At 35.7% G+C, this 21,738-nt stretch overlaps 1 protein-coding gene across 3 annotated transcripts in view; it reads left to right on the top strand.

Moving 5' to 3' along the window:
• Positions 1-21,738, top strand: part of prom (prominin) — a 455,259-nt gene that overhangs the window by 84,187 nt on the left and 349,334 nt on the right. For 2 of the 3 annotated variants that reach the window (XM_074171615.1, XM_074171614.1), the window contains exon 3: positions 13,627-13,682. In XM_074171615.1, coding sequence (XP_074027716.1) covers positions 13,627-13,682 — 56 coding nt within the window. Of the gene's footprint in view, positions 1-13,626; positions 13,683-21,541 lie in introns of those variants that run through there. The other variant, XM_074171616.1, reaches the window with a different exon arrangement.

Genomic DNA, 21,738 nt, shown 5'->3' with positions numbered 1-21,738 from the left:
AAGGCTCAGAAACGTAAAATGACACCTATCGTTAAGACAGCCTATGAACATTATTTTGGTGTAAAAGTTGGGGACCAAGATAAATCATGGGCTCCTCATATATGTTGTAATTCTTGTTTCGTCATATTGCGAGAGTGGCTGAAAAATAAAAACCGGGCAATGGCTTTTGCAGTACCTATGGTTTGGCGTGAGCCTACCAATCATACAGACGACTGTTATTTCTGCTTAACTCCTCCCATTAAGCAAGGTTTATCTATGAAGAAAAGAGGAACGGTTAAATACCCCAATCTCCCATCTGCTCTTCGGCCTGTACCACACTCAGACAATTTGCCAGTCCCTTCTCCACCCCAAAACTATGAAATTTTAGAGGAAGGTGATAAAGACTGTTTAGAAGGAGCAACCCATTCTTCTACATCCTATGACCCTGATTTTGAGGTAAGCGATAGGTCTAGTGATCCGCACAGAATTAGTCAAGCAGAGTTGAGTGACCTTATAAGAGATCTTCGCTTGTCTAAGGAAAAGGCTGAGCTGTTAGGGTCAAGAATACAACAGTGGAATCTTCTAAAACATGATGTGAAAATATCTCAGTACAGACAGCGTCAAAAAGATTTGCTTCCTTTTTTTGAGAAAAAAGAAAACCTCGTAGTTTGTTCTGATGTTGATGGTTTGATGGACTGCTTGAATTTGGATCACACTCCATCTGAATGGAGACTGTTTATAGACTCTCCAAAACTAAGCTTAAAAGCTGTACTTCTGCGTAATGGAAATCAGCTACCCTCTATTCCTATAGGTCATGCAGTTCACATGAAGGAAACGTATATAAATATGAAAACACTTCTCCAATCAATCAAATATGAACAACACAAGTGGCACATCGTGGTGATCTGAAAGTCATTGCTATACTCCTAGGTATGCAATTAGGGTTCACCAAGTACTGTTGTTTTTTGTGTCTGTGGGACAGTCGGGATAGAAAATCTCACTATAAAAAAATGAACTGGCCTACACGAGACCTAAGCCCTAATGAGAAAAATGGAGTTTACGAGCCTCTTGTAGATCCTAAGGATGTTCTCCTTCCCCCATTACATATTAAGTTGGGACTAATGAAAAACTTTGTGAAGGCCATGGACCAGGAAGGACAAGCTTTTAAGTACTTGAGAGCAAAGTTTCCCAGGTTGAGTGATGCTAAAGTCAAGGAAGGCATCTTTATTGGGCCTCATATCCGTGAAATCGTAAATGATCCTGCTTTTGACATGATTTTAACAGGAAATGAAAAAAGAGCCTGGGAAGCCTTTAAGGGGGTCGTACATAGGTTTTTAGGTAACGAAAGAGATGATAACTTCACAGCATTGGTTAAAGAGCTTCTTCAAGCTTACCACCAACTTGGATGCAACATGTCCTTAAAAATTCATTTTCTTCACTCTCATCCTAGTTTCTTCCCACAAAACTGTGGAGCTGTGAGTGACGAACATGGAGAAAGATTCCATCAAGACATTGCCTTAATGGAACAGAGATATCAGGGCCGTTGGAATGAAGCAATGCTTGCAGACTACTGCTGGTCTGTGTGTAGGGATGCTCCAGAAGTGTTTTATAAAAGACAAGCTAAACGACAGCGATCTTACAATGAATCGGATGGACTTAATTGAAATTTGGTGGTACAAACTTCTTTTATTTGTCAAAACACTAAGAATAATGTTTTTTTTATTAATTATGTATTTAAAATATTCTAAAAGAAACATAACAATATTGTTTTATGTACTATCACTTTTCACGTATAGTATAACTACTCTTTAAGATTAAGTACTGTGTATCTCAAAAACCAGAGCTAATAAAAATTTTTCATTGTTATTTTCGTTTTTATCACCCCAAAATTAGTAGAAATTGACTAATTTAGTGTAGGAAACATTCAAAAAATATATATTTTTTTGTTGTGTTGTGTTATCTGTGTGTGTGTTGTGTTGTGTTATTTCCGTGTTAGGAATCACACGTTAAAAGGTAAGACCTCGTTAATCCTTAGCTCGCACAAGTTTCGACTTCTGAGGGTTGTCGTTCGTAGGGGTGCGACAGCTGGTTAACGGAAAAACAGATTTTAAAACAGACAGACAGATCTGATTCACGATGTCTTTGATGAACATAGAGTTTGCTTCATACGTTTGATTTTCAACAAGTTATGCTATTTGATTAGTTTTTGATTCCAAAAGCCTTTCGTTATGTTTCACTTGCTGAACTGTACTATTGAACTGATCAGTTAATGAGATTGAGAGTGAGTTTTGCTTCTTGACGTTCGTTACTAGATTATTTTGATTATTTTGTAATTCGTTGATCAGACGGACATATTTTTCACCATCGCTGCAATCTAAATTTCCTGTGATTGACTTGAAAATGGATCCAACGCCATTTATAAGACTGCGTTTTGTTCTGAGTGGATGTGGTAAAATATTGCCGAGTCTATCAGTCACCCCTTTTTCCGAAAATTGTAATAGTTTTAAATAGTTAGATGTGTTCCATGAGTAGTCTTTGTGTCTTAATTTTTTTTGAGTGGGATTTCAGTTTATTTACCTCCATGATTATTGGATTCAAATCATATTAATGAATAAGTGTATAAGCGTGCGTTTCGACTTTGGCTGTTCCAAGTTTGAGAGAAATAAGTCCTGGATTGTTCTTCAGGTTTTGTTTAGATATATTTTCCTGAAGTGAAGTTCCAGATAATCTGAAAAATCAATAAAATTTTTATGGGAGATGGGTATTTTTCGAGGGGACGTTTTAGAATGCCTATGTAAATTTTTTGTTGGTTTTTGGTAGAAACTGTTTTCATTGTATGATCGGCTGTTTTAATTTGAGTTGGTTTTTGAAATTTATTTGCATTCTTTTGCCTAATATGTTTTTTCAGGTGAATTTTTGTTTGGTTTCCTTTCGCTTTATAAGATAAGAGTGTATTATGGAATAGAAAAGTTTTGATCGTTCCTTGGGATCATTGGTGTAATCATTCTGTAATTTCCGATCAATTTCAATATTGAAAGGAACATTGGTTGAAATCTGACCACTTATGGTGTCAGTTGGCTTGAATTTTGTGACCGAATGTATCGAGTGGTTGTATGCCAAAATTGCATACATCATTTTCATTTTTGAAGGGGTTTTCAAAAATTATCTAGTGTTGAGTAGACGAACGTGTTCTTGAATGGTAAAATGGAACCGTTCTATCATTCCATTGGATTGCGGACGGTGTGGTGATATGAAATGAATTTTGACTTTGTGTAAAGTCAGGAGTTCCGAAATGAAAAATTTATTGAATTCAGTACCGTTATTAACTATAGTTCGTTTGGGGATACCATGATGAGAAAATAATTGAATGAGATTGTCGACTATTTCCGAACCTGTCGAAGAATTGACTAGATATGCCTGTGCGTACTTTGAAAAACTGTTTATGATTGTTAGAAATGTTGTGCTTTCGATAGTGAATGTATCCATATGTACGATTTCGAAAGGTTTGGTTGCTGTAGGGGTGATGTTGAGCTTCATTTTGATGGGGTTTATTTCATATTTGCCTTGTTGGCAAGTAAGGCATTGATTATTATATGTTTGAATGGTTTCTTTTATGTTCGACCAGTACTGTTTTTCCTTAATTCTTGCGAGAGTTTCGTCAATACCGCGGTGGTTGGACTAACCTTCATGGTGGAATTGGATAATTTCTCGAATGTCTTCTTTTTTGTAAAGTCCATAAGCTTTTTGGTACACCTTTTGAATTTCATTGAGGGTCACTTGAAATATTTTTGAATAAATTGATGGATGTAGCCGTTACCACATGGTAGGAAATCATAATGAAGAAAAGAGAATTGAAACTTTCTATGTTTTTTACCACTTTTATTTGTAACCAACGTTACTGCAGCTTCGTTCTATACGGACATACTCAACTTATACAATGATTCATCACATTGAATTGTTGCCAAAAATGGTTCATAAAGTTCGTGGTTTTCAAAATAGACATAGTACTGTACTCCAGGGGCGACATATATCTTTGATGAAATTCAAAATATCGTTTTATGTATTATTTTGCGACATTTGTACATGAATTTTCATATTTTCTCGAATATAACGGTAGTTTTGGGTTTGATCGGAAAATGGGGAACTTAGCTTATAATCAACTGATTGAGCCCTCGGTTCACGGCACACTGCGCTATTGGAATTGCTACAACAGGATTCTCTTCATCATTTGAGTGAATGGTGTAATTTTCAAGGTTTTCACAATCTGGTAGGGGTTTATCTTCTATTTGTTCGATATCGGAGTGCAATGGTAAAGAAATGTCATTTCTTCCATTACCTGTTGAAAGTAATTCATTGTCTTCGTATATTCTGGGTTCCGTTAGGGGTTCATCTCCAGTACGTTCGATGTCAGGTTGAACTTGTAACGGAAGATTGTCATTTTCTGTATGACTTTTCGGAGGTAGCTCGTTGTCTTCCGTATTATTTACATACATTTCGTTAGGGGGAATCATGATGTGAGTATATTCAGTGTTCTGATTGGGTTCTCCAATAATTAAAATATCGGATGAAGATTGATAATCTGGGGTTCCGAGGCAACAACTTACTGGGTTCCCTTGACCACTGAAAGTGTCACATTGATTTGTTAGACATTGTGATTTGTCTGGTATGTCATCCAATTCCCCCCAAAATGTTTTGGTGTCCTTAGTGTGGATTTCGACACGGGATGAAGCATTGCCATCCTAGTTTGATCCGCCATCCCAGCAATTTTGACTTGGGGTCCTTCAGAGAGAATAACCACTGAAGGGGTTTGTGGTCAGTGACGATATTGAACTTTCATCCAAAGAGATATGAGCGGAAGTAATTGGTAGCCCATACGATCGCGAGAAGCTCTTTCTCAATGACTGAGTAATTTTGCTCAGAGTCATTCAGAGTCCGAGATGGGTATGCAACTGAAAGATCTTGGCCTATAGGGCTTTGAGAAAAAACAGCTCCTAGGGCGAATTTACTTGCGTCCGTGGTGAGATTGAAGTTTGGAAAAGTCGGGGTACTGCAAAATCGGATCGTTGATTAACAGGTTTTTACAAGTATTGAAGCATTCCAAAAATTCTGCATTATGTTCGATTTTTGTGCCTTTCTTCAGGCATTTGGTTGATAATTTCGTTAGTCTAGCGAAATTATTAATAAAGCTTCGATATAACCTAACATACCCAAGAATCCTCTCATCTGTTTGGTGGTTTCGGGACAGGAAAATTTTTGATGGCTATGATTCTATCTGGATTTGGCTTGACACCTTCGGGAGTCACGACGTGTCCCAGATAGGCTACTTCCTTTTGTAGGAATTCTGACTTATCTAGCTGAATTTTGAAATTTGAGCTTCTCGGCAAATTTAAGGCTCTCAAGGTGTTCTTGGAGGGAAGTCAAAAAGGTAATAATATCGTCGAGGTATACCAAGCCCTTTTCGTTCTGGATACCACGGGTGATATTATCCATTACTCGCTGAAATATAGCTGGCCATGTTCCGTATCGAAAGCTGTTTTTTCAATATTGGTCTCTTCCATCTCAATTTGATGAAAGCCACTGACCAAGTCGGTTGACATGAAATACTGTCATTTTCCCATTTTTTCAAAAAGATCTGTGATGTTAGGTAAAGGGTATTTGTCATCTATCGTTATCTCGTTGAGCTTGCTAAAGTCAACCACAACCCTCAATTTTGGCTTTCCAGAAGCATCAATCTTTTTGGGTACCACCCAAATTGACGATGACCAAGGAGAATTGCTTGGCCTAATAATTTTCTGATCAAGAATTTTTTTGATCTGATTATCGACTTCTTGCTTGTGGATAAATGGGTACCGGTATGATTTTGAATACATCGGTATTTCATCAGATGTTGTAATTTGGTGCTTTACGGGGCTCGTAAAAGTCAGCGGGGTATTTTCATAATGAAATATGTCAAAAATTCTTTGCATAGCGAAAGTATCTTGGATCTTTCGTCATTCAACTGGTCACATCGAATTATTGAAAAATCTAAATTTTGCTTCGGAGTATCATCAAAATTATGAATATCGATTTTTCGAATTTATTTCTCATCGACTTTTTTAACAGCGATTGGATACCTGATGAATCGTTGAAAAGAAAACTGCACGTTCGATACGTTCAATTTCGAGTATCCTACCGACTGTGCCAAATATAACTTTCGGATGTCAAAGTCTCTTTTAAAAAATTAAATTATATTAACAAAAATGGGTGTGAATAGTGTGAGAGCAAATTTAAGACTGAATTGTAAAATTATTCTTCTCATGAAGATAAGATTGCTTGCTCATCAGTCGGGAATCACAATACAGTTTGTACAAATTCTGTGTCGTGCCAAATTTTCACATGATTTGATTCACAAACCATTGAAAACTCATTCCACTTTCAGAAATGGGATTGTTTCATGCTATGGAAAATGATACTGGTGTGCTTATAGACTGATCGAGTTAGGGGTATATTATACTTATCAAGCCTAATCGACCCCAAGATATCTTTATATTTGCAGAAAAAAGAACAATTCGAAAAGCAAGAATTTAAATTGGCCGCGTGTCTGTTGACCAATAAAATGGATCGTGTTTAGAGCGGAGTTGCTAAATGTATTGGTTTCCAATATCCAATCACAGATCTGATGATCTAATTTTGACAATTTGTTGTTATTGTTGTCAACTCGGTGTGAATGCATCTGTTACAGTTATCTAATTAAAGAACGTTTTTTTTTGTAGAAGGTAGGTCTCGGCGGGTGAATATTTTGCTGCATATTCCTTGTCATTAGTTAACATTCCGAAAAAAAAATTTTCAGGTTATTTTTGGATTGAATTTTACCATTACTACCACCAAAATATGTTTTATACCTATTTGTAAAAACAGATTATCCATACCAGACAAAAAGTTTTTCAGTGATCCAAAAAAAAATCTAAGAGATCTATGGATTTCTTCAGTTGGTCTAGCTAAATTTAAAATTAAATCAAAACTTCCCATCCTTTCATATAAATGAAAGGGGCCTACTAAATATACCACCCAGGCACAAGAAAACAGAAAGCGCATTGCTTTATAGGTGAGTTATTTCATATAATGAGTTAAGGTTCCCAAAGGATAAAATGATGGAAATAAAATTGGTGGAAGTATTGAAAAGAAAAAACCACAATTCTTTTACTCTTCCAAGACTTTATAGAAATAATTTAAAAAGTGACTATGAATGAAAGGGGAACGAAAATATTGAATTTGATGACAGAGTTTTTTATTTCAACTTCAAGTATTCTCCACATAAAGTATTATCTGGAGTTAATATGTTGCTGAAAGTATGAAACCAAATGAATTAATATTTTTGCAAAAAAATCAAATGCGTTTTATTTTACTTCATTAAATTTTATCATGTGATTATTGGTATTACCTCAGAAACTTTTGTTTTGGAAAATTCAACAGATTACCCAAGCAAACCTATAACGCTTGAATTCAGTAGCAATAGTAGAAAGAGGGTATGTAGGAATCTTTTTTTTTTATAATGAATTGCAGTTGTTTAGATTGAGGATTGTAGAATGAATTGAATATTTGAATATAGTATGGAATATATTATTGAATATATTATAAAATAATGTATAAAATCATAGTTCAGGTGAATATTTTGTGATCTTTCGACTTTGTGTACTGATTTTAGGTATAGAACTTATTTCCAAACAGGATTTTTTTGTGTACATTTTATTCCATGTGGAGAATTTTCCATCAATTGAAACGTTAACGAGTTCATATACACTTCCATAATCAAATTGATAAATATAGGATTCGTAAATTTTACGATTTGGCAATGTTGATTATTTCTATTATTACTATAGGTCAATCTAACAAGAATCGGGAATAAGCCCGTGATATCACCGGCCTACCACATTTGATTTTTAATAATTAATTACGGAAAAAGTACAGTACTTAGAGAGCTGAAACAAAGTGCACTCTGTTTTTCAATTTGAAATTTCTATCAAGTGAACTATAAACCAAACATCATGAAACAAGCCCATTCTCAAAGAGAACTGATTCTCATAAGACACATTGCTGTCAATAACGGTTACGAGGTAGAAATTGTTGACTCAATTCTTTCTGAAAAATTGGAGAAACAAGCTCTGAACCAGGTCTTTCCAGATCCAAACATAGATACTGAACATTATGTAACTCTCACCTAACTTTGGTGATCGGTCGTTTTTAAAAAGACAGAGAATTGGACGTAACCTACAGAACAAAAAATAACAATTTGAGTGAATTCACTAAAAACAATAAAGATAAAATTCCAGTGTCGAATAGATCGGGAGTACAAGTTGACTTGTGATTGTTGTACAAAATTTTATATTGAATAAACCGGAATGAATTTGATATTATTGCTCAATGATTAAATAGATTTGAATTGTTCCCCTTCAGTTAATTCAGTTTGCAACGAGAAAATTGGTGATCAGTGCAGAGTGAAAAGTTCAGGTGAAAATTTTCATTCATTATTCTCCAGCCTTATGAGTTGTTTCCAATTAGGTGAATATATTAGGTAATGAATTTATCACGTAGAAATTTGGTAGGTAGTGGTATTCATAATGATTGAAATTACTATAAAGCACGTCACAGAATTTATATAAACAATATTGTGACGCCCAAAGATTCTTTCGTATAGCGAAACACGTGTCGAGTTTGTAAACTTTCCAGCGGAAATTTCAGACTGAAGCCTGTTTTTGAATGAGTTTCTTAATGGAAAAACCTGAAAAATACGTTATTCAACATAGAATACCCATGTTTTGGAAAAAGGTTTTTTTCAAAACTAAAAGAGATATTTTCTGTTGACTGGTCTACTTCTGGATGATGTGCAAGACATTCACCATTACTGTGTCAGAATTTCTCAGAACATATGATGAATGAAAATATATTTTCTGAATATTTGTTCGCTTTTTACAATAATAAAATAAAACTTTTCAGTTTGCTGAAAAATAAGTTCCATTTTTCAATCGTAGGATAATATTTTGAGTGAAAAAATAAGTTCTCGCTGAGGTTGTAGATCTACTTCTGGTGAAAATTTGGAAAAACTATTTTCTGTCCCTGAAAGTTCACGATATTTCTTCACTTTCAATTTGGATCCACTCCTTAGTCACCTAGGTATCCCATTATGAGCACAAAATTCCCTATAGTTCCATTATATTTTATTATATTTATTTTTATTATTTTTAAATCCCTATCATTCAGGTGAACAAAATATTCAGTTTTATGATTTTTTTCTTTCTAACAGGGTTCTTGAAACTGATAGTTTTCCGATAAAATAATTGGACCAGACCAGTTATATATAATGAAAAGTTAATTTTCTTATTTGAATTGGAGGGGTTATATTTTCAGGAGTGATTGATTTTTGGGAAAGAAAGTTTTTGGCTTTCTACTACTCCATCTCGATACAAAAAAAGGATGAGAGAATCTTCCAAAGAAAGGAAGGAAGTAATCAATTTGAAAATTAGTAACTCTATACATGGATGTGTAGATCATGCAAAGAAGTAACTTTCAGACACAAACTGGAAGAAAGTCCTCCTGAAACAGCTACTTTCATATAAACTTCGAATTACACGAAAGAAAAAAATTCTTTCGAAACAAATACTTCTATATGAACACTGAATAATACAGAAGATACTTTTCTCTACTTAGTTTGTATTTCAAACATTCGTTGTGGAATTAAAATCAGATATCATTCACATGAGTTCTACTATGAATGAATTGTAACAAATTGCTCTTACATGGAACACTTTTATCCTCACTGGTATGCATCGATGTTTCGCCACAAGCCACTTGCCCTGAAGCTCTTCAGTACTAAATTGGATAACATTATAGAAGATACACACACTTCAGTCATGAATTACGATTTTTAGTGTCACGGAATAAGCTTGATCTGTTTATGTCATCGATGACACCGTAATGACATCCATTCACCTATTTGATTTAATCCCAGCTAAGAGGAATCTTATTTGAATTGGAGGTGTTATATTTTTAGGAGTGATTAACTTTGGTTTTCAGTTCATGGAAATGAAAGCTTATTTTCAGAAATGTTTTTTATATCGATGTAATTGATGATCAATTATTTTTGTGAGTACCTGATTGAATTCAATTATTGTGAAATAAATTAAAATTATTGTTAATATTGATAATTTCATGATTTTCTTGCTATTGCCGTTTTCTGACAAATTTTATAACACATATTTGTATAGAATGCAATTTGAAATTGATAGCTTTTTTATTTCTTTGAAAGACTTTCAGAAATTAATCTCTTCGAAAAAAATTTCCTTTATAAATTCAAACATTGTTTCGTTTTCAAACGCCAACCCTCCATATTCTTCAACCACAAGTTTTATGTTGATCCAAACCATGATTATTTTTCGTTGACATCATATACTGGGTGTAACAAAAAGATAGGTCATGAATGAAGCCACTATTCTGAAGTCAAATATAACTCGATTGGATATAACTTTCCGCAATGCAAATTTGCACACATTTTGTCATGAAAATGAATTCATGTCTTTCTTATCTAAAGAGCATATTTTCCATAGAAAACCACACGATCTGTTCAGCTCATGAAAATTTTGAGGGGTATTGAACCTCTAAAACCTCCCAACTTTTTTATGCGTTACAATTAAACTGATATTGTAATACCATTGAGTTATTACATCATTTTGAATTTTTTCAAAACTTTCTCGAAAAGCCAGATTTCATCGAGATACGAGCTCTTAATCATTATCATTAAAAACATCATCAGTAAATTGTTCTACACTTGTACTTCCTCTAGATGGATAATGAACAGTTGCTCCAACAATTACATAATGTCAATTGAAGCTTTCGGTTATTGCGCATTTTGAAAGTGTTGAGTTGAATTAAACTCTCTGTCAAAATGGTTTATACGTTTGCAGAAATGGCAGAGACGCATTTAATTCTAGGTTAATTTGGCTAGGCTGAAACAAGGTTTCAAATAATTACACAGGTCTTTTAAAAAATTTGTTTTGATTTCGTTAACTGACCTTTATGTAGTTTTTTGCGGTGATTTCAAAAATGACATTTGTTTTTATCTATCACGTAAGGTTTGCCTACAAAATAAGTATGAAATAATTGGAAAAGTACAAAAAACGAGAAATTGTGGATTCATTTTTATTATTTTGCCATGAAGTAAAAGCAAAAAAACAATGCTACATAGTTAAACTGAACATAATAGTGATACACAAGTGTTTGCAAAGTGACTATGAGTTTTTGTAAAAACGTTTTCTCTTTCCGTAAAAGCTTCTTTTGGTACTTTTTCGGCTGTGTTCTTGTAAATTCTCCCTTTTCAACATCCAACAGTAGTCTGCCATCATGTTAACATTCTGCCGACCTTCGTATCTGCGTTCCATTTCTTTTATGTCTTGATGGAACCGTTTTCCTTATTCCACACTTACAGCCCCTAGATTTTCGGGAAAGTAGTCCAGATGTGAGTGGAGGAAATGGACTTTGACACTCATGTTGCAGCCCAACACTTTGTAGTTTTGTATCAATTCAGCAACCAAAGTTTTGTAGTGTGGGTCTTTTTTGTTTCCAAGAAAGCCTGTTATAATAAGTTCAATTGAATTCCAGGCATTTTTTTCTTTCAATTCCATTTTAGTGACAAAGCTTTCATCTTTTGAAAGTTTTTTTATGTCAGGCCCAACGAAGACTCCTTCTTTCAGTTTAGCATCGGATAGACCAGGAAACTTTTCAGAAAAATACTTGAAACAATCTCCTTCTTTGTCTAATGCTTTCACAAACTGTTTCAATAGCCCCAGTTTGATATGGAGTGGTGGAAGTGAGATTTTCTTAGGATCCACTATACTCCCAATCGGAATACACCAAACTGACGATTATTTCTTTCCAATCATCATTATTTACAAAAGACGGATACTTTGTGACCGCAAGTTGCTGCTATAGTTGTTTTACAAAAATGGATACAAACGATGAGAGGATTTCAGAATTCGTCGAGGAAGGCAGTAAAAGTGTATTAGTTGCTATTAGTGACATGAAAGTTTGAAAAAGATTGAAGAAACAACAGCTTCATTCTTATCACTCAAAAACCGTTCAGGAATTACAGTCACCGATGAAGCTACCTTCAATAGTCATCACCACCAAAAAATTCCTTACGTGAAATGAAACGATTCATCATCAATTAACCTCCGAAGACAGTGTTTGGGCAGAGTCATCGGTGAATCGATGAATAGACCTCTGAAGAAGCCAGCCACTCGTGCTGGCGAAAAGTTAAGATACAGTTCCAAACCACGACGGCATTCAAACCCGAACGATGATCATAACACTGAGACATTGTAAATGTTCCAATAGGACCAGTATTTTTTTTAATGAAGCAAATTTTCTCATAGTTCTCACGAATTGATTCACCAGAATAATTGAAAGACTCAAATTTAGAAATGAGGCGAAATATGTGATATTTACGAAATTAGGCTCACAAGCATTTGGATAACGGAGCTGGATAACGGAGCTTTTTTGGTCTTGAACGTTGAATTGAGAGGGGCCCTGTTGCACCTTTTTCTTGGCCAGTCAGAGGTCCAGATCTCAAACTTATTGACGTTTGCTTCTGTGGTTTCATGAAAAAAGGCATGTACTTTGTTGAAATAATCGGCGAACAATAACTGAAAGTGAACGAAAGTGAAAATAGATTTAATGAAAAAAAGGCGTATACTCTGTTGAAAATATTCGGTTTTCTTTTTTGAAACGGTGCCAAATCTGTATTTGGGAAAATCAAGGCCATTTTGAACATTCATTTAAAAAAATACCACACTGTCTGTTACTGAATATTTTCACTGCATCTCGATGAAAACTGGCTTTTCAAAAATGTGCTACGAGGTGAAATATAAATAAAATGATGTATTGAACCAATGGTGTCACAAATGACAGTATGTAATCGTTAAAGCAAATGTCTGTTATTCATTTGTATAAACTACAAGTGTTGAACAGCCAACTAAAAATATTTTGAGGGATAAAGAAAAAGAGCTCGCATCTCGATAAGGCTTGTCTTTTCGAAAAGGTACTAAATGGCGAAACAAAAAATTATATATTAAAACAATGGTGTCACAAGACTAATTCAATTGAGATGCAAAGAATAGGCTGAACAGATTCCGTGGTTTCATATAAAAAATATGCTTTCACAATAAGAAAATCATGGATTCATTTCCATTACAAAATGTTCATAAAATATTGGAGATAGTCGATTTTCATTCTGAATTTTCCAAGGGCTGTAATTTTTTTCATGTGCACATTTGCATTGAGGTACATTATATCCAATCAAGTTATTTTTGACCCCTGAATGTGGTTCAATTCATGAACTACTTTTTCGATAGACCCTGTATACTGATAGACTGCATGTAGACGAAATAATTGTTGTCATTTTTGTTATTTTTTTTTCAGTTTCTAAGTTAATTTCAAAATTCAGTAGTTTCTATTGATGACGTTGTTGAAAAAATATGACGATCCCGAATATATCAAAATTGTCATCGAGGATGAAGAAAATTTTGCTTCGTAATGTATACAAACAGTATTAGTATCATATTCACATGTATGAAAACAAGTAATGCCGAATGCACATATAAGTTTCATTTGTTTCAGATTTGTTACGGCAGGCTATGTACAACCACGTTCCTATTCAACTTCTGGCTTTTCAGGTAACTTCAGTAATTTGTATAGTGTACCGCTTGGAAACTGAATATTTCCAACTATGCATAATCGTAGTTGGCAGTGATCAACATGTATAGTTTGTTTTGATGGCCTTTGCAGTTATGAATAATAATCTCTTTCTAATTCTAGAATATAGTACTGCAATGCAGTCAGTTAATACCAAATTTCAACGATTCACTGCATTTTGGTATGTATATATTCTTTGCATATTTCAATTTTTTCAATAGCATCATGGTGTCTGATATGTAATATTCAGGGGATTATTTTTCCGATTCCTTCAACTTCTCTGATGGCATCACGATGGCATCCAGGTCCAACACGAGTCTGCTGATCACTATCACAGGTTAGCCATTAGCCAGGCTCCTGGTGAAAAAAGATTCCCCCCCTGCACAAATCAGAGCGCCGTCTCTCAAAATTTTCCATAACACCTGGACATCTCCGATGTCCGATAGGAGCTCGAAAGAAGGAGCTTTGACCTTACTACTGTTACCCGCATAAAGCGGGGTAAGAAACCACTGCCTCTGTTCTTTCTCATTGGTAACGAAGACCAGTAGCACATATATGAGATGAAAGACCCACGGGTTGAACAGCATCCCAAATCTTAGTTTTGGTCAATGCCATCGCTATCAACGTTTTAGTCACTGCCAATGTAACTGCATGGCAGTGTCGTTTTGTGTAAAATACGCCGGCAGGCACCTACAAAATGAATGAAAAATGTCTAGGACTGACCACCAAAGTGCAACAATTCCAAGAGGGTATACTACCAAGGCTACCTGGAATTCCCCAAAGTAGGAAAGAAGGCCAAAGAGTCTGCCACTCCCCCAAGCAAATCAGTCATCTCAGGGAGAACGCGAAATCTGGACGTACCCAGGAAAATGTTAGCTTTGCAAACATTGCATCCAAGGGTGCAAGTAGTTCACCAAATCTAACTCTTTCTAGACCCGATTTATCATCTCAAACACAGGGGTCTCGAGCATCTTTTCCGCTTTTGGTTAGATGGAAAAACTTTTCGCTAAATTTCCCCCCCTCAGTGAATACAAACATGATTGTTTATGGCCAGATAAACTACTTTACCCAGTTCTCCGAAGATTCGGAGAAAAGTTCTCTCTTTTGGGATGGCAATGGAAGTCGTTCCAGAAAATATTATTTTTAGTATTATTTAATTCTATAACATCGAAGTGGTCATGATTCAAGGAACCCATTTGCGCAACAAACTCTTTGTCAATCCAAATTACAATTTATATCATAGAGAACGTGTTGGACGTGCTGGATGAGAAGTTGGCATTGGCTTTGCCATTGACAGAGTCCGATTATACAGAACTGAGACCGTGGGCCTCAAAACTTAGCTGAGAAGGGGTTGCCAGAGACTAATCTCGGTCAACAATTTTCCACGAAATCGATTACTTCCTGAATCTGTAGATGAACTGCTGACAACATTCCGTCAATGGCTGCTGGTAACTTAACGGCAAGCACCGACCATGGAGCAGGATCATTACATATTACCACTATCACTACATACTATCGATGGCAATATAGACCCGTGATGGACATTGCTGTTCTCAGAGACGTCTTTCTGGTCAGCCTTTGACCAACTCTACGTTCTATCGGAAATAGATTCAGATCAGAATCCAGTTATTCTCATATTGGGTGATGATCGTCCTTCTCGTGGTCATTGCATGAGATACTCGCCGTATGGCGTTGACTTCACAGCTCACCTCAAGGAGACGCACGACCCTCCTAAAGCGTACTCCCCCGTACTCCCCCTATTCGACGGTGCAGATGCGTACTTCGAGCTTTCGGTGGAAACTGCGTCTACCTTCAGGAAGCAGCGCCCGCAGAAAATCTTCAATGACTCTCTTGTGAGAACTGACACTCTTATACATCTAATAAGGCTTTATCAGCGGACCCTCTTCCCAGAGGACAAAACATCGACAGCTAGTATGGACGAAGAAGTAAAACAGGTCATCATCGACTATGGGAACAAAAGGTGGGGGGAACTTCTAGATACCCTTGAGCTTGCGGAAGATCAGCTCTGGTGGATGACCCGTAGGTTTGAGGCAAAGCGTGAAATGTACTACTTCCCCGCAGACAAGGCATAAGCCCTTACAAATAAGATAAGATAAGATAAGTTTCAGCTTAACGTTTACATCGACGAAGATATTCAGTTAAAAAATTAGGTCCCTCGTATCCTCACGGAGTATGACGATGACAACTGAAAGGGTATATCAGAGCCACAAAGGCCAAAAGTCCCAGGGGATGAATTCAATAAAAAATACGTTGTAGGAAAATCTCCCGGATAATTACGTTACAGGTCCTCAGGGACTTCTCCAGAAGGTGAAAGCATTGATCATCATGATTCCAAAACGAGACAGGAAAAACGAAAGACTGAAGCAGTCCATTGAAAAGCCAAGATTTCATATCGACCGCTGAGAGAAATGGGTCCCCTGCTTTTCAGAGGCAACAAGATGACAACTGTAAGGCAACAAGATGACAACCAAAAGCCAAACTTTCTTGATCCAAAAGCTATAGGGCTCATTAATGGTAATAGGCTAGATCACGAAACCGTTGCTGGACTCAGACCTCAAAGCCTGAGAGCATAAAGAGGATGAAATTCATGGTTCATCTCATCACTAGTAATAAGACCTATGTAACAATCACCAATTTATATTTTTTTCCAATTCTCCCCGTACTTTCACTCTCTGAAATTAAGTTAAACTGCGAAACGGACCTGATAACATCAAAATAAATATCAATATTTCAAATAGGCACTGTTGAAACGAATAATTATTATTCCGTCATAAGTTATTCATGATTGAGTGGTTGTAGTCACCAACTGACAAATAATATATTATTTGGAAAATCATACTTCCTAGTTATGATAAGAAACGCTGGTGATATAACAATTGTTTGGTATGTAGCTGAATATATTAGAGTAAAATACAATTAAACCCGAAAAGAGGACCAATCTATTCACCCATTCATAATGAAGGAATTAGGTTTGAGCAATTCAATTATATGTTTTTTGTAGCAAACCCAGGTTTTCGTTTCGAAAAATTTTTTGTGCAATATGCACTGCAGTATACGAATTTTCCGTTGTCTCTGTTACGTACGTCTCTGTTGAGTACTGCTGACTTCAACACCAAGATCTCCGCGATGCGACACTCTGTATGGGTGTTCGTGGTGTTCGTGTCATCGTTGTTTTCATCAGGTTGGAGCCTAGCTCCCTTACCCTTGTAGCTGAGTTTTTGTATGGGTGTGAAGTATTAAATACACATAGTTTTATGATCCATATGAATCACTGCACATTCTCCAATATTGGGAGGTATAAACCAATCTGAACATGAAGTGGGTATGTTTGTTTCGTATGTAACTGTATGTGACTTGATAGATTTTCGTGAAACTTTGTTATCGTCTGCGTAGGTGCATGCATAATACCGCACTGATGAAAGTAGATCAGTTTTATGGGTATAAAATAACAAACACTCATAATTAGGTTGATTCATACCAAAACTCAATAGCATCATTCACTAGTTTCGGAGACATAGACTACTTTTTTAATCCATTTCCAATTTTCGTATAGTGTATTTTTTGAAACGTCAAAATGGCAGATATGAAGGTGAATAGTTTTTTTTTGGTGACTCATGTAAGATTGAGAGATTTCATAATTCACGATCTCAAGATTATCTATAAATTACTCATACATTTTTATTTTAAAATTTGTTTTTATAAGTTGTACATCATTAGAATCTCGAAAAACCTTCATAGTGGGAAGGTCGCTAGAATTGAAGTTGTGTATTTTAAAGGTCAATCAATCGGTGTACTGAAATTTAATGAACATGAGACGTTTACGAAATATTTGTGAAAAATATCAGAATTATTAATTTTTGTTTTCTTGGTTCAGTGATCCTGTTTTTTGAAATTGCGAAAAATGCAAGGGAAATTTCGCAAGTATTTCATACATACTTTCATACGGTGATATAATATTTTTCCAAAGACTTTTGGACCACATTCAATTTGTTTTCAAATGTGGGATAGATCTGGACATCAACATACTTTGGTGGACCCACCAATAACTTTGCTCATTTTTGAAAAGGCCCACCAAACGAATGATAATTTGAGCAAATTTATTGAGAGCAATGAAGACAGGTTTTCAATGTCGGATAGATCAGGAGTATATGAGTTATTTCCTTTTTCCAAAGAATAACATAATATAGAAGTGGTTTTATGAATGTGAAGAACAGTTACAAATCATCTTCTGGCAAAGGGGTATGAATTATACCAAGACGTGAATTTGGAAGAGAAAGGTTTGAAACTCAATCTTTTGAAATCCTCAAAAATTGATAGATTTCGGAGTTCTGATATGGGTAGTTTCTTTGATGAGATGGTAAAATTTGCTTCTATGACATTTGAATCTTCAATTAGATTTCACTTAAACTCATTAAGTAGTCATGATACAAATTATCAACATCAAATTGAGTAAAATTGAGTCAGTATGAAATCGCTTGGGGTTTCGTAAACTGTCCATCAGAAATCTCAAGATGGAGAAGTACTTGAATGAGTATGGTCCGATGAAAATACCACCCAACGTAGCAATCCAAACATTGATACCAAAATGTTCTTGGAAATTTGTATCTCAGATTCGACGTTTGTTCTTATCACTCCAATCAAAGTGAACATTGAAAGATGCCACCGCTTGACCCTATGAACTGCAAACTTCTTCAAGGAGAATTTCGAAAAACGGGATTCCAGAGCAAGCGGCCGTGAAACCTAATTGTTAACTGCTTTACGGTGATGATACGTTCGTGATATGGCAAGATGGTGGAGAGACACTAAACAATTTTCTATCATATCTAAACTCTCGACCCAAAAATCCAATTCACAATGGAACGAGAAACCCAAGGGACTCTAGTCTTCTCGAATGTTCTTGTGAACAGAGTGTACAGGAAACCAACACACACAGGTAAGTAGGTACCTGATGAAAAACTACAACAACCATATACAATAAAAGAGGAGAGTAGGAAAGAATGTTCCACAATCAGAAAAAGCAAGTAATTTTAAAATTACAGCCGCGAGTTCGATGTTTTTCGTTCGGGTAGTAGGGTTACACACGCAGTTTTGGTAAACAAAGTTGTAACGCTATTCTTTTGGATTTGAGCATTTTTCAATAAAAAAGTTATTTTCCTAGGTAAGTTTTTTCTATCCTTGATTTGATATTATGAGCCTGAATTTTTCTTTCGGAACTAGTAGTACAAAAACAATCTGTGGATCAGATTTTGGGCTATTTCATTGACATTTTATGAGCGAGTTTACTTTTGTAGGTTATGTATGGAGTTCACAGTTGAATTTAATTTTGTATTACGGTTTAAGTTCCACCTTCAGACAGAATTTGTGTTCCACAATCAGACGCTGTCTGACTGTGGAACATAATTCGTGCCATTAAAATAGTGACTTATGGAGCACCGTATGGTACTTTGGATTTGGTTTCCGACTCTGGATGGATGACTCGTGAGTTGTTTCCAAGCGTTGTGACGCACTTCATTGAACATACGTCCAGCACAAAAGAAAACCCTTTCCTCCTGATTTTGGACAATCACGAGAGTCATCTGACGATAGCAGGAATGAGTCTAGCAAAGGAAAATGAAATGATCATTTTGACCTTACCACCGCATACTTCCAACAAGATGCATCCGTTAGATGTCTCTGTGATTTTTTCGTTCAAATCATTCTACATTACAAACATGGCTTTTAGAACACCCTGGGATACCCGTTTCTATTTTTGATATAGCTGGCTGTGTTAATAATGCATTAGAAAAATTGATGACGCCAGATAATATAAAATCCGGATTTTGAAAAACTGGGATTTTTCCTTTCGTTAAATTCATATTTACAGATGACGACTTCGCAATTAGTAGCGTAACTGCTAGAAATGTGGATCAAAACAATGAAAAAGCTTGACCACATATAGATCCCAATCAACCATCAACATCAAGCTGTATTGAAGAAAATATTATGTCAGTCTCCTCACTTTCAGCATCAGTTAATTCACAAACAACTCCCACACAAAATCAAAATACAGAAACTTTCGTAAGTCCGCAAGAATTCAAAGGATACACAAAAGCTGAAGAACGAAAGAATTAGAGAAAGAAGAGAGAAAAATGTAAAAGTATTATCGCCACCGACACTCCAGAAAAGATAGCCCTGGAAACTAAACAGATAGAGAGAGAAAAAAAAAGCTTGAAGAAGAAAAATATCATGAAAAGAAAAGTAGGATTCGATGAAGACTAAACAGACGAAGAAAATGAGATCGCGGCGATGCTTGTAACTGTAACTGTAACCTCTTTTAGATAAGCTTAATGAAGAGCCAGAAGTTGCCGATTTCATTTTGATAGAATTCATAGACAAAAGGAAAAACATTTATTACATAGCTGAAGTATTATGTGAAAGAGATAAGAAATGTGAAGTTGAATTTCTTAGAAATTCCGTTAAGTATGACAACAGTTTCATTTACCCCGAAATAGAAGACGTCTCTTTGGTATGCTTGGAAAATATTAGGATGGTGTTACCAAAACCATCACACGTGGGAACAACAAAACGGCAACAATCAAATTTGAAGTTAATTTTTCAGCCTCAGAAGTTTGTTAAAACAGTACTGAAACTTCTGTATTATTGTGGAACATACCGTGTCTGGATGTCGAACATGTATGTTCCACAATCAGACAACTGTCCTTTCATTTTTAAACAAATTTTTTTTGAATTATTTTTTTGGTTAATGATGTATGTACCACCAAAGAACCTTATGCACAGTCTTAATTTGTATAAGTGACAATCATATTTTCGTTTGCTCAATAAATAAGGTTAATATTAAGCAAAACCTATTTTGTGTCTGATTGTGGAACACTCTCCCCTAATCAAAATGTAATTGGAAGGTTCACGACGTATCTATGACCCTGAGAGTCTTCATGAAGAAGTAAATCGCCTAAAAATGTCTTCAAAGGAAATGAGTACAGCGAAGGAGAATTCGAAAGTAACCCTAACTAGGCTGGTCGAAGAAAAAGCTTACCTTTTCTGTGGTAAAAATTTAACAGACTGAATTAGGAGAATCTCACAGAAATACGACGTGAAACCGATATTCAGGTCAAAAAATACTATCAGATAAAGTTTAAGGTCAGCTTAGAGACCTCGGAGATCTCAGAGAACCTTCAGCAATACCCGGGGTATACATTCCTTGTAGCTGCTTGTTGGTTCACATCAGAACCACGAGAAGAAATGTAGGTACCAGTCTATCTGAACACAAGAGAAAGTATCGACTCGAACAAATCGACAAATCAGCTGTAGCTGAGCATGCTCTCAACGAAGAAGGCACTGACTCAGTCGGGGGAACAGTTCTACTCGATACAACTTACAAATCCTATAAAAGAGTATACAGAGAGGCAATAGAAATTCAGTAGAGAAGAAAAGGCAATGGAAATCGATGAAATCTGGCTACCTGTCCTTGAAGACACCCAAACAAAGTCACTAATTGTGATATAAAATCAAATTCAAGTACCAGTTTCGTAATTAATGTAATCGGAACAACTACATTGCCTTTGATAATGTCTATCGCAGTAGTAGACGAAACGCCAGACATAACCTGCAGACCACGACCAAAAAACCAGAAAAAAGCTTTCACACAGGTATCTCCGGCCGTGAAAGTTCACATTCATTATTTGTTTTGTTGCCACCTTTTTGTTAGTCAGCAAGACTATATCAGCAATATTAAATGTTACCCTCTCTGAACGATTTAAATTATCCGAATTTGCCTCTATCGTTCCGAATCCAATTGAAAAAAAGCATATCGGAATCTTCTGAAATATCTTTGAAATTTAAAATCACAGAGAAGTGAACCACAACTGAAACGCTAACAGTTATTATCATAACAAATACAAACATCGCCGTGCCAACGTCAAACAGTGTGCATTTCACACGCTCCAATCGTATCAGTTATGATAATGTCAGTCAAGTGCTCTTGACAGGTTGCGCTTTCTGGTATAATAGCAGCACGAG

This window comes from Leptinotarsa decemlineata, unplaced genomic scaffold (assembly GCF_025532065.1).
Source record: "Leptinotarsa decemlineata unplaced genomic scaffold, Ldec_3_MD MMD2_tig00000026_RagTag_RagTag, whole genome shotgun sequence".
Classification (NCBI taxonomy): domain Eukaryota; kingdom Metazoa; phylum Arthropoda; class Insecta; order Coleoptera; family Chrysomelidae; genus Leptinotarsa; species Leptinotarsa decemlineata.
The sequence above is the reverse complement of the archived record's forward strand: the minus strand, read 5'-3'. Positions and strand labels throughout refer to the sequence as shown.